This window comes from Rhyacophila brunnea, unplaced genomic scaffold (assembly GCF_057557595.1).
Source record: "Rhyacophila brunnea isolate RB1 unplaced genomic scaffold, BYU_Rbru_1.0 scaffold_2, whole genome shotgun sequence".
Classification (NCBI taxonomy): domain Eukaryota; kingdom Metazoa; phylum Arthropoda; class Insecta; order Trichoptera; family Rhyacophilidae; genus Rhyacophila; species Rhyacophila brunnea.
The window spans coordinates 32,096,675-32,115,269 of NW_028232859.1; the positions used below are offsets into that span (position 1 = coordinate 32,096,675).

Genomic DNA, 18,595 nt, shown 5'->3' on the forward strand with positions numbered 1-18,595 from the left:
CGCTGCATTTCCCAGAGGGCGGAGGGCGAGACGCGCCGCGACGGGAGTTTGGATATGGACGCCGAAAGCAGGCAAATTATTTCATAACATCTGCCCGATAATGTTTCAATACTACATTGACTTCTGATGTGTAACACAATTTGAAAACACTCGAAGTCTAATACGTATATTATCATTAATTCTGAATAAAATATTATGACATAACCGTGATTGATCAATGTGTCATTAATTGATAAGTATTGATGATTAATTAATAACAAAATAGTTATTATAATGTATGCAATAAATAAATAAAAAGATGTTACTTTAGTAGGTACTTAATGCTGAATAAGTATCTAAGTACATACCTAAATACTTAAGTAAAAGGTAAAATTAAATTATTATTTTATACTTAACATATTTAAAATGTATATTCAAAAAATATTATAAAATATTAAAATCCACAGATCTCAATATTGTCATCAAAAAGATTAACCGCGCGATAGACAGCTTCATGAAATATCATATTCGTCATGCTATGAGGTATACATACTGAAGGCCGCAGAGTTACAAATGGGCCGTATCGAAAGAAAAAGTATTCTTCTCAAAAAGAAAGTATCGATACCGGTATTATTTTGAAAGAAAAGTATCGTTTAAAAGTAATGATCCTTTTTGACGGCCTTAGTTACAAGTGACATCGGTGTGAACATGAAAATGAAACTAGTTAGTATAAAAAGATTGTAAATGAGCTCACAAAGAAATGGAAAGAAATGTTTTGAAACAAAAACGTGCGGAATTTTCTTCCTTTTTATTATTACAAGGGATGACTCTATTTGTCTGTAAATTCAAAACACAAAACAAAATACTATGCACCCAATCACAACGACAACAATATTTCAAAATTATGATATTTATCATCTCGTTAAATATTCAATAACTCATTGAGCTTCGTGAAATTATGGGAAACACATTCCAGCAAGTCTATTCTTATCACAAGGCGGCTATCGACGGCTATTGATGGTAATTTATCATATGTATGTATTGAGGTATTATAATTATTAGATTACCGTCTATTATTAGTTAACCGTCTAAACTGTCAAAACTGTCTATTTCGCTCTAAAGTTAACAAAGCTGTTAAAACATAGCACTGTTTGTAAATTTAGATGGTTAACTTATTGTAACAATTAACCGCCTCAATACATAAATATGATAAACTATCGTCGATAGCAGTCTTGTGTATAGAATAGCTTCGCAGAGGCTACATTTCCAAAATGTAGTCATTTTCACAGAATTAGAACAAAGTCAACGTTATATTATACATTTTTTAATACTATAAAAATAATTGGTACTGTTCGGTTATCAGGAATACAGCGGAAAACACATTTTGAAAATACCCGATATACTGGATTATTTATTAGTTTGGGTTAGTTTAGGTTAGGTTGGGTTAAGTTAGGTTAGGTTAAGTTTGGTTAGGTTAATAACAACACCCCCTCAACGATACGCCACTGCGCACTTCGTTGATGAATTTTTCCTAGCTCAGTCGGTGAGGGGTTATTAATAATAACGCTGTTTCCTTTTGAAAAAGTCGGTAATGACTCGGTTTATTTTTTTGTATGTAGCGTCCAGTAGATAATATTTTACAGGCCAATGTAGGTGAAGGCGGCAGACAAGCAAACGTGACGACCGATTACAGCGAACGCGAGAGATATTTCCCACCCGTAAGTAAACGGGATGTGAAACTCTCACCGGGGAGTACTTCGGCGTTCAGGAAGCGAAGAGATGCGCGGCAAAACTGGTGAGACTGGTCCAGAGCGTTTGAAGAGAGGCTGCTAGTAGAGAAGATGTTGTTCCTGAGAGAAGATCCGGTAGACTGATAAAAATCTCTCGGATGCGCCCTCTTTTATAGCAGCCTCCCTTATTCTAATTGGTCCAAAGAGTTTGAGAAGGGGTGACCAAAGATTCTACTATGTCCGTTAATTCGTACTACATGTTACCTCTTGTTTATTTAATAAGAATTTACTGGTTTGTCAGAAGGACCAAGTATCAAGAGATAATATATTCTGTGCACGTGGATGGATATATTGACGTTATAAAATATCGTCTATCTAATTCTATGGATTTTATATGAATTTATTTAGAGCATTTAAATAGCTATCTCCGGCATAAACTCGCGGTTTTAGTCTTATGCCAGGAGTAAACACACGATTTGATTAGCGTTTAAATTACATGCATTTACAACTACTTACTAGGTACCTATTGACATAATAATAGGCCCTGTAGTCATTATCCATCGACCTTCACATAAACATTTGTGATTTTACGACGTAAAACCTGTCTGTTGCCTTTACCTTTTACAATATTACATTTATAATAATAACAGTTTAATCTTAAAACTACGTCTTATATAGTAATACGAAATAATATTTTACTATTTCCGAAAAATAGCAAAATACTACTTCTTCATAGAGGTAATTCGCAATTCAATGTCTAAGAGTATATCGATCGGCGATATTTCCCCCGCATTGCCTTATTTTTAGCCGCTGTCTTTACACCGCACAGCTGCATAAAGGTCGTGATTTTAATTTATTTTATTAGAAATCGGCGAAGCTCCCGTCTGTTGCTATCAAGAATTTACTCTTTCTTAAATATGCGAATTTCCTCATGCTTTATATTACAGACGATAAATACCCTAATTAGGAACACAATAATGAAATAATATTTCCGAAAAGTTGAATTCTAGAGACTTTAAGGCGTTATTTTCTGAGTTAATCTGTGCGCCGGATACTTTTTAGCCGGTAACATTTTCGTATACACGCACAGAGGCACACCCATACCAACGCGTTGGTAGGTGTTGCTGCGTTATAATTTTAAGTGTTGCCACTCGCGGATAATTGATTCTATAATTATTAGTTTGCTATTAATGAGTTTACGAATCGAAATACTATTCGATTAGTGTGTTCCACATGACATATTAATTAATTTACATACACTTTTAATACTAATCACTCGCTACCGCGTTCTTCTTCTTTATATCAGCAGTTATTCTTCTTCTTTCATACTATTACATAATATATTCTATATGTTACACTCTTATAATAATCTCTCGCTACTGCATTCGTCTCTTTATATTTAACAATCATTCTTCCCCTTTTATACTAATATACAGTTACATAATACATTTATATCTAACACTTTATAATAACATCGTCACAGGTTTTTTTTTATTGTACAGAACAAGGCAATTTTACATCCATCATTCTTTCACACTGCATTACCCTGCTCGTAGCAATCGATGCCCCGTTCGATACGTTTACATACCGAACGGGTAGCGTAAAAACCTGTGAACAGATAAACAATTTATATGTGATTCGACAAGGAAGCGTTTTTTAGGCGTTTTACTAAGCCGTATAGTTAGAGATCAGGTTTACATGTCGGCTTATTACTAATCAATTTATTGTGCGAAGGCACCTACCTACAGGTAGGTGGTGACATTAACCTAACAAATAATCCAGTTTATCGGCTATTTTCAAAATGTGTTTTCCGCTGTATTCCTGTTTAACCGAACAGTGCGAAATAATTATTTACACGTTATGCTATTTGTCATTCAAAACATATGTGTTATTGAACTAGAATCAATATTTGATATTTGCATCAATGGTTTGATTCTAGTTGATGAAAATCAATACGTCCTAAAATATTCCTTAGAAAGCATTGCTATTTTAAAGCACAATAATCTCGTAAGGAATTCTCTCCAACCCATGTTACTTGGAATGATTCATTAACAACAAGCAACCCCAGTTCAAATTAATTTGCATGAAGCCATACTTCATAGCATGGATCATTTTATTAATATCTTGAAATTTATGCCGCCTTCTTCACTATGCAGACAATAATATCAAACGAAGTGAACAAGGTAAATAAACCGATCTATTGTTAGTTGTATTTATAACTTAGATATAATATTAACAAAAACAATAAATCAGAAATACATAAAGGCAAGTAAGTATGCTTATATTGATATCTATATCAAAACTTCACATGAATTGAAATAATCGAAAAATATGAATTAAAAGATAATTATAAGTTTTTTTTTTAACTACAAATCATCTTACAGATTAATATAATATTGAAATACTAACATCAGAATATAAACAGGACTATTTCCGACACGTAATGAGATGTTACAAATATGTATTACCAGTGTAATGCAACTGATACTGGCTGTAATTTAGTTTAGATTTTTAACCGATTGGGTATCTATTGAGAGTGAGCTGGCCAAATTTCAAGAAGGCAAGCCGTAGGTACCAGGCCATACTACCTTATCCAGTGGAATCGGTAATAGGTGCTAACATCTAGAACGTTTGAATTCGACTTGTTGCCAAAGAAGCTCGGATGTTTCAGCTAGACTCTTTGAATGTTGTAAACTTATTACGTTGTACTTATCTTCAGTAAACACCGTTATCCATTAGCCATTGTATTATACATAGACTCTCTCTAAACAGCATCTTCATAAAACAGATAATCGCTCAGAGCCTTTTGTCGCACAGATTTAACAACACATTCGATCAATAATATTTTGAATGTTATACATACTGAATGGATTAGAATGAAATGGTTTTATATGTAAGTTTACATAAAATCAAAAAAATAATATTACGTAAGAACATACTTTCTCTTATACTTTATTGAAATATTGACTGTTATTTCTTATATCATTTTACAACGTTTTTATTAGCTCGTATTCTTGTTCGTCCAGTACAAATCTTGCAATCGATTTTTAACTAACTTCCCGACTAGCTAGACATTTGAAACTTTTAGAATATATCAGAACACGATGCCAATGCATTCTTTTTTATTCATTTAGCCATATTAAGGCAGAATTGAATTCATTTTCAGTTAATTCTGTTTTGTATGAAAAGTTGTTTCAGAAAAATCTGTAAAAAGTAAAAGACTATTAATGGTTACTAAGGGGGTGGTCCTAGCAACTAAATTATTAATATATACGTGCGTTACTATGGAAATCAAAATGAAATGTCGAAATGACATTTCAGTATTATATATTTGTTTGTTTGTTTGTTTTTTTTATTTACTTTATATCAAGTACAAGTTTGAGCATATTGAGCATAAATAATTCAACAGAAAATTTAAAATCGTTGTACTTATATAAAAAGTTCTTTTTATCTTGTAAATATTATATTTTGTATTTATGTATTATGGCGCATTGGCCAATCTCTGTAATGCCGTACCTAATACTATTTTTTTCTAAATAAATAAATGTTTTTATTTTCGTTCTTGATATTCTACAGTTTAACACATTGTTTTAACTAACTTAGTATTATATTATGAGTTTGACTTATTGAAATATTATGTTAAATGACAGATTAAAATAAACTATATAAAACGTTTATGCAATATACAGAGCTCCATATAAGTTCTGTTCCATTTTACCACACGGACGCAACATAGTGTTTTCAGGAGTCACGGCAACACGCTACAAACATCGCACTGCATTATTTATAACTTTGCAAAACTTTGGCTACATACCTGCATGTGACAGCGATACAAAATACGATAGTGCTTTTAATAAAATGTTTGAATTATAGTGTTTACCTAAGTATATATTCAATTAATAACTCTAATGTAAATTTAAAAATTTAATATGAATAAATTTAAAACGTATATATCTAATTATTATTATATCGTCATCAGTTACAACTTATTATAAGTGCAATATATTAGTTTTGAGTATGTTATCTAGTTTGAAAATTTAATCAAAATACTTATATATGCGGGTACACACGAGTTTAATTACTTAAGTTAAATTGTTAAGGTATGGAAATGCTTACTAATAATACACCAAAACTACACAACTTTGTGAGAAATGATAACAATTGAAAGATGTTATTTCACTTGAAAACATGTAAGTAACTGGATGACAATATGTTGATCCACGTTTCGCATTTCTGTAAGGTATTGGTTTTGTAAAAGTGCCATCGGTGAAATTGGGATACACGAAAAATAATAAATTCAAAAATTAACGCGTGTTAGAAATTTTTGGGATTTCATTTTTTTTCGTGGACACAATCAACGATAGATTGAATTGCAATAATGCATTGTAACTAACAAGGCTTTGACTACGACCTGCTGTCAATATTTTGATGTTAAAATATACTAAATCATATTTCAAATTATAATTTCATTGTTGAAACGCCTATTTTAAGTAAGTTATTACGATATATGAATCGAAAGCTAGCTTAGATTAAACATTAAACTATTGATAATAATATTGTTAATAAAAATCATTTTGGCACGATTGATATTATTATCAAATCAATTAGTATAAAACACAATATTATATGATACTGCTGTCACATAAACAAATAAAGTTTAGTGCTTGATTCATTCGCTTTATTATTACATTCTCAACTGATCCGTTGATGGGGACTAAATCGGTATTTTTTCCATCAAAAATTTACAGTTAAAATTAAATTGATCTCTGTGATTAATATACTCTATTAGTTAATGCCAATGGTGGTAGAGTATTTGAAAGGATTAAGTAATTTAAAATATAAAATTATAAATAATTTCTACGATTAGAATACGACACGTTTAAGAAAAATCGTGACTAATCGAATACCTAAAGTGGTAACAATATTCACATCCATACAAGCGCCACCGCCATGATTCGTCCTAAACACGTCCGTACTCTAAGCGTTTTCTAATTTTAACTAATGTGATTTTTATTTCCACATAGGTACGTATATTTGAGGATAATAATTACCGACATGAATATTTATTTCGAGATAATAACAAAAATTTTCTAAGCACATTCATTAATAATTAGAAAAATTACTAGAAAATCACGTTAAAATTTGGTTGAGAAACATTATATATAAATGGGAACTGACGATTATAACCAACATTGCAACCAACTTTAAGTTTTATTACTATTTTTCTATCAAGGAGCTTGATTTGATTATTAATAAACGTCTACGATGGAAAAGTAGGTACTTCGAGAACCAGAATCATGATTTTTTTTAAGTAGAGATAACCTATAATGACACCAATAAGCTCATTTTTTGTTTCGCACAGCATTAAGATGAGTGTTGCAATTGACTGTTAACCTGGATATACAAGTGGACAATTTTGAAAAACTGTCAAAGAAATGGCAAATCAATGCATAGTAGCACGAATGCTGATGGTTTATTACAATCGGTGTGAAACTTCGCCGCATAGGTTTACAAAGTGTTTCACAAGAAACTAGCCGAATAAAAAAGTAAATCCTTTTGCTTACTGACGTAACTTGTATTCGAATAAACGGGAGCTTTCCCCGCAGAGCAGCATCTTGAACTGTTTATTGATTACGAACTTTTTACTTCCCACATTATACCAATGTATATATCACAACTTAATACCTACACCACAAAGATATACATAAATATCTAGCTCATTTTTTTAAATAATATTATAATCATTTAATTGATATATCATATAAACGGTAGTTATTTATATTTTATAACAGTCTAATAATAATTATATTCCCTTTCATAACTTATAGCTATCTGGGTTGTGAAAAGAGACTTTATTAAAAAAACTAGTCTATAAAATCGCTACATATATAAATTTAGTTTAATATACAATTTACTATTACAAAACGTTGTTAATAATGCATTTTCCTACCAGTCTTACAGAAAATAAAACATATGCATTGTCATTCAGAAAGTATATGTTATATCTGTATTCTTTGGTGATATTATGATAATAATTGTCCATTAGATGAGTTTTAATTTTTTTAATTTCTGATTAAAGATTAAATAGATAAGATTAATTCAAAACAATAAACTTACTATCCAATACTATCATACTTTCAACGGTTTGGATTGACTAAACGAAACATTTCATAAAAATTAGTAAAGTTGTACTTATATAAATATATCTAAGTATAATTTATGACAATTTCGCGTATAATACATATTATTAAGATGTTTATTCGTTTTGATAAACCTACTCGGGTTTTTGTAGCTATAATCATTTTAATTTATCTAAATATATTGCTTTTTCACTGTAAAACGTATTTTGCTTTAGTATGATTCAGATACTTGCACCGATGTTTAAATATAATGTTTTATTACATATACTACGACTAAGGCTTTATATTGTAGTCTTATCAAAAATCCATATATAAAAAAGACTTTTTATAATAGTGCTGTGACAACGTTTTAATTACCTTACTTTTTTAATCGGATAGATTATACCAATGTATCTTATTAATATAATTTTAGTTATTGTGCGCTATCAGACTAACTTACTAACTGTATAATTTAATCATGGTCGTAATGACAAATTTACTTAATTTGTATTTATTTTATCCCTGTAAGTTTTGTAAGCTTTTATGCGCATGCTTCTTACTTAAAAACTATGTGGTTATAGATAGACTTTTAGTTTATATCGCAAACTTAATAATCAAATTCAGTAACTGTCGTCAGGTACCTACATTAATATGATCGTGACTTTACATTACCTTCTTTGAATAACTCGACATGTATGGCACTACAACCCTTGGCGGGTCTTGGCCTCCTTCAAAAACTTCATCCTGGACGATCTAGAGCCGACACCCTACAGTTGCTTTGGCTAAGCATTTTTAAATCTCCCGTGGCGCAGTCCAGCCAGTAGTAATGTCTCCACGTCTATATAGAGAGAGAACATTCTAGATATATTATTTAATTTCAGATTCGTTATCCTTTTTCCATAAGCCAAGTCGTTCATTAATCAGTCCAAGTCTGAGGCTATTTTTGGTAGATTTCATAACAATGGTTTCTACGGGGTGAGATCGTTAGCCCTACGCCCAATCTCTTAATATAGATGAATCACTATCATTGTCAATATTTCAAAATAGGGAGCATTTTGACAATTTTGACAAAAAATTATTCACCTACCTGTCGATTTTACACTAATATTCTGCTCCGAAACAACCACTGATCATAGCTACTGGTGGTTGCCACGATTGTTTGAATTTTTACATGATTTATTTAGTGTATGAATATCACATCATGCAAAAAATATGACTTATATATCCTGGTGCACATGACAGCTACACGTGGGTGTAGTTAAGCAATATTATTTATAAATTTATTGTGTAAGTACTTAGGTATATCATTTTATATTAATTTTGCAATACAAATTATGATGGTGAATAGTTTGAATACCATTTTATAAAATATAAACACTTTATTCGTTTTTATTTATTAAGTAACGTGGTAGGATCATTTAAAGGAAATAATTGATGAATGTTTTTTTCATAGCTAAAAATGCTAGTTTTATTTGTAATAAGATCGTAAGAGTGTTTATTTTGAATCGCACCTTCTGTCAGAGGAAAATATACACTTTTTCAGTTATGTAATACGAAGTCCACTGAGCGTAGTCGGCCCTAACTTGCTAAACTCCAGTCCGTGAGAGCTTAGCGTCAAGTTTCTTAAGTGAGCTGGTATTTCGCACGTTAAGTTTTTGAATATTACAATAAGACTATCTTAACACGTCGTATATTCGAGTTTATGCGGGGAATACAATTTCACACAAGAAACTTTATCACAAATCTGATTCAAATGAGAACATAATATATTTAGTAGACACTAGGCTTTGAAATTTCAACCAGAATTTTCGATTACAGGGGTTGGAATTGGAATTAGTATTCTCAATTCCGATCCCAGCATTGGTCAAAACATTTTTTTTACTAATAACATAATATTATGTAGCTTTGTTTAATATAAAAAATACTTTACATAACATTTTTCTATTTATGGTTGAGTCAGAAAGAAGTTTTATATGTAAGAATTATGTATATAATATAATATGTATATGGAAAAAGTAGGTAGCTGATCCCAGACACTGTACCATAGAGTTGAAAGTGCGGAAGTCACATTTTTATCGTTTTTGAGTTAAGTATGCAGATTTAAATGTATATTCGCGTTCTGTTAATGCTGAAAATTTGGGAGTCCAATATCACATGGTTTTCAAAATAATTATTTCTAAACCGACGGTAGTCTAATTATACTTTAGAGCTAACAGAGTGGACGTCCTACTTAAGTTATTTTTGCTTTAAGCTATAGCAACAAGATTAATTGCAAAAGTGCGGAAGTCCAACATACGGAGTTTTAGTTCGAACTTGAGCGAGTATTTTAAGTAGATTAGTAACACTGAAGTAATACTTGGACTGTGTTTTTGGCCGTCACCCGTTTCGTCTAAAGTGTCTAAGGTTTAATTATTTTTTTTAAAACTAACTATCACTATCTGCCCATTGTAGTCTTAGTTCAGTGAAAACAAATACTTAAGACTGGCATAGTTTAGTGTGCACTATTTATGTCAGATTTTAACAGCCTCATTCAGCGAAAATTTATACAATATTACACAAGTTTGTTGTTATTTTTTTAAGTTTTGTATTATTATGTTTATGTTTGTATCGTATGTAATGGCTTAAAATATACCTGTAATTATTATTATTATTATTATTATTTTAAATGATATTATCTTATATGTTTTATTGCATATTTAAAATCACAAGTCCATAGTATAGACATTATACAATAGACATTTTAGAGCAGACAGTGCTGAAGTCCAATAATTTCCCAATTATGAATTAATTAAAAAAAAAATCTAACCTCGAATAGCCTTAACAATTTACAAATTTAGTAAAATAATTGAGGATATCTGAAGTTTCATTCGTAGAGACATTTTTTTGGTTAAAACTGCTCTCCTGCAAAATATTGAATTTGTGACTTCCAGACTTTCAGCTCTACGGTACAGCATTGGTATCATATTTTCTTTGATCGTGTAATAATGACTGCTATCAATATTGTTCACACAGAGAAATTATCAATTAGAAAAACTTCTAAAATCTAAGCTAATAATAAAATTGACGTTGTTTAATCATTAATATACTTGCCACACATATTAGAACTTAAATCCCATTGAGCAGCATCCCGGGATACGTGAACCAGGGATTGCAAACCCTACTTCATATCATGCAGCACATGAGCTGTTAATAATACATAATTAATATTACAATACCTATCTATGAAATTGTTGAACCGTGTGTATTCGATGTGATGTTTCGCCATTTCTGATCCCGTTGAATAATGTGGTATCGTGGATAATGGAAAACTTTACAAATTCAAATAACATAGTTAGAAATACATGCATTGAATGAAAAATAATATCTAACTGGATTTGAACATCGTTTCACTGATCGCAAGCTAAACAAACTAATATACCGTATACAATAATGTCTACATATTTTTTTAAGATGAAACTAGTATTGATTCGATAATTTATTCTCCTCTTTTATTATGACAATAATATTAATATTAATATTGTGAACATCTTTATTTATTATATATTATATAAATTTTATATTTATATAAATTATGTAACTTCTAGAAGTTATATACAAGTATTACGCTAATGAAAGTAGAATAATATTTCTAAAGAAAATTTCAAAATATTTCCGAAACCACCGTTATTTCTACATACGAATAAGTTTATAAATTTTATCATTGCCAAGTACAGGAAAACTTTACTTTTCTGTAGCGTCAATTTCATTTCCAGTATTGTATAACAACCGAACTGTTTGAAAAATAAACTTTCAATAGGTTTGAGGATTTTGACTATAATGATGTGTACAATATTTTATATTGTAATAGATTCTTGGATTGTCGCAGCGTGTTCTTCCTCCTTTCCTCAGAGGAAGAACACGCGATTACGATAACAAATAATCGTAAAAGTCTCAAACATTATAAATTATTTTATCTACTTATATTTATTTTACAATTATTTTTATAATATGAATAGTATATAAGCACAAAAGTATTCAAAATCTCATAGAAAATATCTATATAAATACAATGAAATTGATTTCACATTTTTCATTTTCCGAGCTACGTGTTACATTTCAAATTAAAATAAAATCACAATACACAAAGAATAACATTTTGATAAAAAAAAATCAACCCTCCTTTTCAGCGAGTCTCAAAAGGTTCTATAATAAGATTGCTTCGATATAATATTATGTAAAAATATTACTCAAAACGATAATATTTTTTTCGACAAAAATCGCTTCAGGTGATTTAACTTGTCACATGTCACTGCAATTATTGAATAAACTGATTCTAACTTTGCAAAAAAATGATGTGATAGATATTCCTTATCACATAATAATATGTTAGTATGGAAATGAATGGTCTAAAATATACCAATACTCGATTTTAAGACTTATATTTTTTAAATTATTACATTATTAATATATCCTGAGTTCGCATCTTAGGTACCTAGGTAGTAAAATTAATTATTTATGACATAATAATAATATTAAGACGGTACATCAGTGAAACAGCAAATAATTTTCAACTATAGGTGCGACGAAATTTTGAACTCGCTGGCAATCGGAGAGCGAACGTCGAGCTGTGAACAAGTCAATTTGTTTCGTGATGGCGACGGGGGTATTAATTCTTAAATCGTGTAAAGATGACTAAAAACGTTACCCATTTACTTGAAAAAGAAAACATGCCAATTAATATATTATTATTGTTACTAATATAACAATAAACAGATCATTAAATGGACGCATGTTGGATTTATATGACAAATTATATTTCGTTCGGCACTCGTCATTTGCACAATCCGCGCATCGCCTAGCCACGATCTTTTTAGACCATGCCTCAACTGAGGTATTTATAGCCATGAAGCGAAAGCATTAATCAATCTTGATATTATTGTTATATATCCTAATACTAGTAATATAGTATAATGTATAATAATTAGTTATCTATATAAAACGATTTTCACTACAATAAAAAAGGTTTTTATATTTCTTAATGTATGGCGATACCTGAGATGTAATAAGGTTACCTACCGCTTATATTTCTTACACATAAACAGATTTTATAGAATTCTGAACTTGCATAGTATTTTATTTGTTAATCATGGTGTTAGACTTTTTAAAATATAATAATTGTAAAAAATAATCGTTAATGGAATCTTTTAACTGTGTATTTTTTTTAATTTGCTCTACAATCCGGTGTGGCTCTTGGCCTCGTCCCGAAGTAGTTTCATACATTTTTTTTTATAAAATTCCTAGTTATTAGCTGTTCGTGTAACTTACTGGTTTCATTATCTAAATTTAAATACACATTAAAACAGTAAGTAATTGAATTTGCAGATCCAGGCAACAAAAACAGATAAACAGCCCCTTGATAACGACGGGCATTCACATTTTGAATGTATTAATACGTTTGTATTCTATACACAGATGATCGAAATAAGAGGTATTTGGTCATATGTTTGAAAGCTGGAAAAATAAGTACCTACATTTATATTTATATGATTTTCAAATATTGGAAGTACCTATATAAATTTAATAATAAATAATAGATTGGGTAAAAAAAGAATTTTATAATTTGTATTTTGTCTATCCCGGACTAGGAAAAGCCGGACTCAAAACAATCGTCTAGTCGCCATATTCTATGTTATAGTTGAGTACACACGTATGCTTATTGGACCACGGGCCCAGAATCATTAGATTTTCGCTGATTAACGCTATGATAATTTCATGATTTTTCAGGAAACATCGTTTGAGAATCACCACCACAACATTGTATGGAAACGAAAATAGAAATAAATTAAACTTATGAATTGTATTCGATCACAGTAGGTGGCAACTTTTTGTTAACAAAACGTGACAAAACGCGAAGGGTATTTTTACTGTAATGCCATGAATGCTTCTTAAGTCTTTTCTATGTGAACATTGCACACTCCAGATTGTTATGACTCGATTTCGATCAGTTATTTCCTGTGGAATGAGTTCAGAGCAAGAGTTTCAAATATCAATAAAAACGAAATGGGTACCTACTGTAATCCTATCCGTAAGCCTAAGCTTACTATGGTTTTTCATAAGTGAACGCCGATTGGAAATACGAATATCCGCACGGCCATAGCTGCTGCGAAATATTATTACCATGAAAATACATAAACACCAAATTACAATAAAAAAACTTCTATTTATGCCACGATTTCTTTAAAATACATTAATAAGATTTTATTACTGTTTTATTTTTAACTTGCCTGAATTTGTTATAAAAAAACACAACTCGTCTTTGTCATTTTATAAATTATTATGAATTACTAAAATTACCACCAAGTTAATTTTTTAAATTAATTTTTGCACTCTCGAAAAAAGAGGATAACGAAAATACCTACACTGTGACACTCCCTCCATGACTTTGGAGGACGTCTAACGTTTGCTACATTACGATATACATCGTGGCGATGAGGAAAATTTATTTTATTTACTTACCTACACAATTAATAACATAAAAATAATACCAAAACGATCAAAATAATATATTATATTTTTGTGTGCGTAAATTGAGTTTTATAATACTATGTGATATGAAAAATGTTTATTCGATTAAGTAACTAGCTATAAATATAATGTAAATTTCATTATAAATTCCGTACAATTTATAGTTCATGGTACCGTATAAAATTTCGAATATAATTTCCGATACACGAATCCATATAAATTTCCTCATTCATTGTATAAAATTCTTTGAATGAAAATAGACTCTAAAGAAATCAGTGACGTGCGGAAATTTTAAAGGGAAATAACATTATTCAAGGTAGTTATTTTTTGTTTCTTAAAATTCTTTACAATATTTACTTCCTCATACTGTCATTACGTTCGCTATTAACGTATTAACATTTTATACATCATGCTCAGGAGAAAATGGTTTCAGTGAAAAAATCTTATAAAATCTATACATTGATTTAAAAAAAAAATACGAATTTGACAGAATACATAATTTAATAAATAAAAAAAAGTGGTTGTTCATTCGAATATTTGGAATAATAAGATATACCTACTCACAGTGAAGATTCAGTACCTATGGATAAATGTATAATCTTGATTCAATTATAGTCGATTAATCGCCTTGTGATATTATTATCTTGTTAGTATTATTGAAACAAGCCATATTCAATACAGTTTATGCAATTCTATTTGGATACTGTAAATAATATTCTAAAGCTGAAACGTAGCTAGTCCAAAAGCGAAATATATATTATGTTCTTACCAACTCGGTCTGAGACTTCTGGGGTTTTTGCATGTTATGTATTTGCAATAAAAAATACTGTATTGTTAATTCTTGTTATAGTCTAATTAAATTAATAATTCTTAGAAAGTACAAGGATATCAGAACTTAATTTGGAGTAATCCTGTCGCTTGTAAATTTTGTATAAATCAAGTTACAAATTGTAATCTAATTTAGGTACATAATTTTGTATGTAACGATTATTCATTTAATTAATTTTAGCTACGTCTTCAGATAGCGCAGTTACTAAGTCATATATGCAAGATTAGTAATTGGTTCGGTAGTTTACTGGTTTGTCTTGACTTTTGTTTGAATTTTACTTGGTTCAATAATACACTCATATGTTTCGAATCGTTAGGTTTTGCATTATCACAAAAAAAAAATACTTAATATTTCTTCCAATTATTTTTTATTAAATGTATTTGAAAGAAATAAATAATATAATTTGTTCGCATGTCACTGTCTGTATAGTGTTACATCCTAACAAATACGGAGTTGCAATAGGTCCAGGAAACAGATAAGTGTTGAAATGACACAAAGGCGCCGGTGGAACTGAAACATGAAGGCACGAATGCACATGTTTTCCGATGTGCGCCGTATTTTACTCGTCTAGAAAGGGGACAAAGGCATCCATGCAACGTAAAAAACAGAAAAACACTTGGCGTTTTGCAATCGTGAGCAAATGTTTTCATACAACAAAATGTTGTATATATACAATGAATTGACAAGATAACAGCAGTCTTTTCTTGAAATTTCTTTTCAATGATAAAATCCTGCTTCCATAGAAATAATGACTTTTATATAGGTATCTTTAAAAGAAATATATTTTCAATGTATACACATCTATATAATATGTATTAAAATAACTAACATAATATCTTACAGTATTTTTATAAATTTATCATTTGGTTTGGATTTTCGAATCAGAAATATTATTCACTTCTCACCATAAAATGATGTTTCTCTTTTCTATACCCAGAAAAATGTCGTCGCAGGTGTATCGGAAACTATTTTTGCGGCATAATCCATTTTATTAACTCATTTAGTGCTGACACCGCTGGCCATTAGATATAATTAACATGTTATTTAAATGTGGGGTAAATATTAATTAACAGCGGTGATTGTGTTTTAATGATGCTTCACTGTGAAACACCATTTTACAATATGTATTGTTACGTATTTTTTTGAAAATCCTACTTTTAAAACTCTATATCAAAAAAAAATATATCTCTTTGATAACAGTATAATACGTAAATCAATTTTTTTCATAAATGCTTATATTATAATATAGACATTAAATTGTTCTCAGGTTATGTTCTCATGATTAAAATTGAAATATTATGTACCTAGATATTTTATTTTCAAATTTTATATTCATCTCATTTTATTATTTCACTAGACATTGAACGTGTCGTGCCTACTTATACGCCTGCATCAGGAATTTTCCTACGATTTTCCAATAATATTTATTTGTTGTCCACAGATGTCGTGGTGTTCTGATAACACAGAGAGACTACGAAGATTGACGGTTCAGCGCTCCGCTATAACGCTCGGAGCGCCGATTCAGGAAGGAACTTTTGGCCGTGTACTAATTGGTGCGCTGCGGCAGGGATCGCTAAAAGAAGACGTCGTAGTTAAGACAGTTTCAGGTAGATGTCTCTATTTACATATTTTGTAACATTCTAAATTTATAAACATAATATAATTTTATCAACAGCATTGTGCATTTTTAAATAATGGTAGCCATCATAATTAAATGAGGGATTGATATCATATTAAGATTTTTATAAAAACATAATATATAAAGAACATATATAAATTGTACGTTATTATAGGAAGTAGGTACATTTTTTTAAATTCTAATAGATAATAGTGGAAAATGAAAAATATATTTTTGAATATTAATATTATATCGAAACTTGGTGACGGTCTTTGGCACGATTACATGTAAATTGTACGTATCATGTTCGCCTTATTACAGTTAACTTAACGCGATATGAAGCAGTGATGTCCAAGCTTTTTATGAATATGGGCAGTCTATAATATTCTAAAACACCGTTCATTCCAAACTGATTAAAACTGGAAATTAAAAATATGTTTCATTGTGCGAGTAAACTATTATCGTATCTAAATCGACAATCACTGATGAAAATAAAATTGTACCTCAGATGTCGTTTTCGGTGTAAAAGTGACTCTTATAATCACTCTCTAGTGACTTTTATAATCAATTGTAAAATATTAATAAGTAAAGAGTTAACATACGTTAATTCTATGGACTCTAGAGCCACTTTTGGTACATAACTACTAAAATAAATAAACCTCGAAAGCAAGACATTACCGTGGAATAACTACCATTATTTATTTTTATAATATTTCTATTTCAGAGGCTGCCTCAAAGTGTCAAGTATCGCTGTTAGTGTCGGAAGGTTCACTTTTGGCGGGAATGTCTCATGACAATCTCCTTTCACCGCTGGCCGCATGTTTACCATTTTCCACTCCACCCCTATCCAGGCCATTGGTTGTATATCCATACTGCGCTCATGGAAACCTGAAAAAGTAAATATTAGTGCTATTTTTCTTATTAAGTAGTATTTATTATTTATGTATACGTACTTACGTAGTATATAACAAATAACATCATGAAGTTATTAGTTGGTACTAGAAACACAAATAAGTTATAAAATTAGTAAAGTAAGTATAAAGTTTTTTTTCTCCAAAGTGCCTACTTACTTATAATAATAGGTATGTTGCATAATATATATGGTTATTCAATGGGCAATACACTACGTAAAAGTGCAATTATTGTGTTGCATGATATTTTGGTAAGGGTTTTTTTTTTAATCGTTATTCATACACATAAAAGCAAAATACTTTTCATCGGCATATTACAAAAATATAAAGCATTATTCTATCCAAACAAACTTAATATTCACAAAAAGTGGTCAAAGTATGCACACTAACGATGAAAGGATTGCGTAGGTGAAAAAATGGTTATTGGGGTAAACACAGAGCAGATAACACGGAGCTTCGTAGCTTTTATGGCGTTGCTCGTTGATTTTTTCATGCCCATGTACTTTTAGTATAATAATAAAAGATTTGTTTAGATTTTGAATCCTTTTTTGCATAGTACGTGGAAATTGTATCTATTCTAAAACCAAATAAAAAAATAAGAAGCACACTTGAGAAGTTGTTTTTAGTATCATGATATAATTATTTTCTTCACATAAATTTCACGACACAATATGATGTAATATTTAGCAAATGTAAAAATCAGTAAGAACTTTTAACTGTTATCAAATTTGTTATACATAATAGAATGTAGGCATATATAACAATAACATAATAGTACACTTGAAGATGTCTTCAAATATGATTTTCTTTTGTTCGAATAAGTTGATAATGTTATCATGAAAATATTTTAACATCTAAGTCCTAAACAGTGTGTTAATATTTTATGACTTTCATTATATCATATT

The 18,595-nt window shown here is 29.9% G+C and overlaps 1 protein-coding gene across 1 annotated transcript; it reads left to right on the top strand.

The window, feature by feature from the left end:
- Positions 1–16,602: 16,602 nt before the first annotated feature.
- Positions 16,603–17,679, top strand: LOC147072198 (inactive tyrosine-protein kinase Dnt-like). The gene is made up of 2 exons (XM_085946687.1): positions 16,603–16,768; positions 17,504–17,679. Exons 1-2 carry the CDS (start codon positions 16,603–16,605, stop codon positions 17,677–17,679), a joined length of 342 nt encoding a protein of 113 aa, XP_085802813.1.
- The last annotated feature ends 916 nt before the right edge of the window (positions 17,680–18,595 follow it).

Coding starts and splice junctions, on each gene's coding strand:
- LOC147072198 (XM_085946687.1), top strand. CDS start 16,603: ATGTCGTGGTGTTCTGATAACACAGAGAGACTACGAAGATTGACGGTT. Junction 16,769..17,503: donor CGTAGTTAAGACAGTTTCAG/GTAGATGTCTCT, acceptor TTTCTATTTCAG/AGGCTGCCTCAAAGTGTCAA.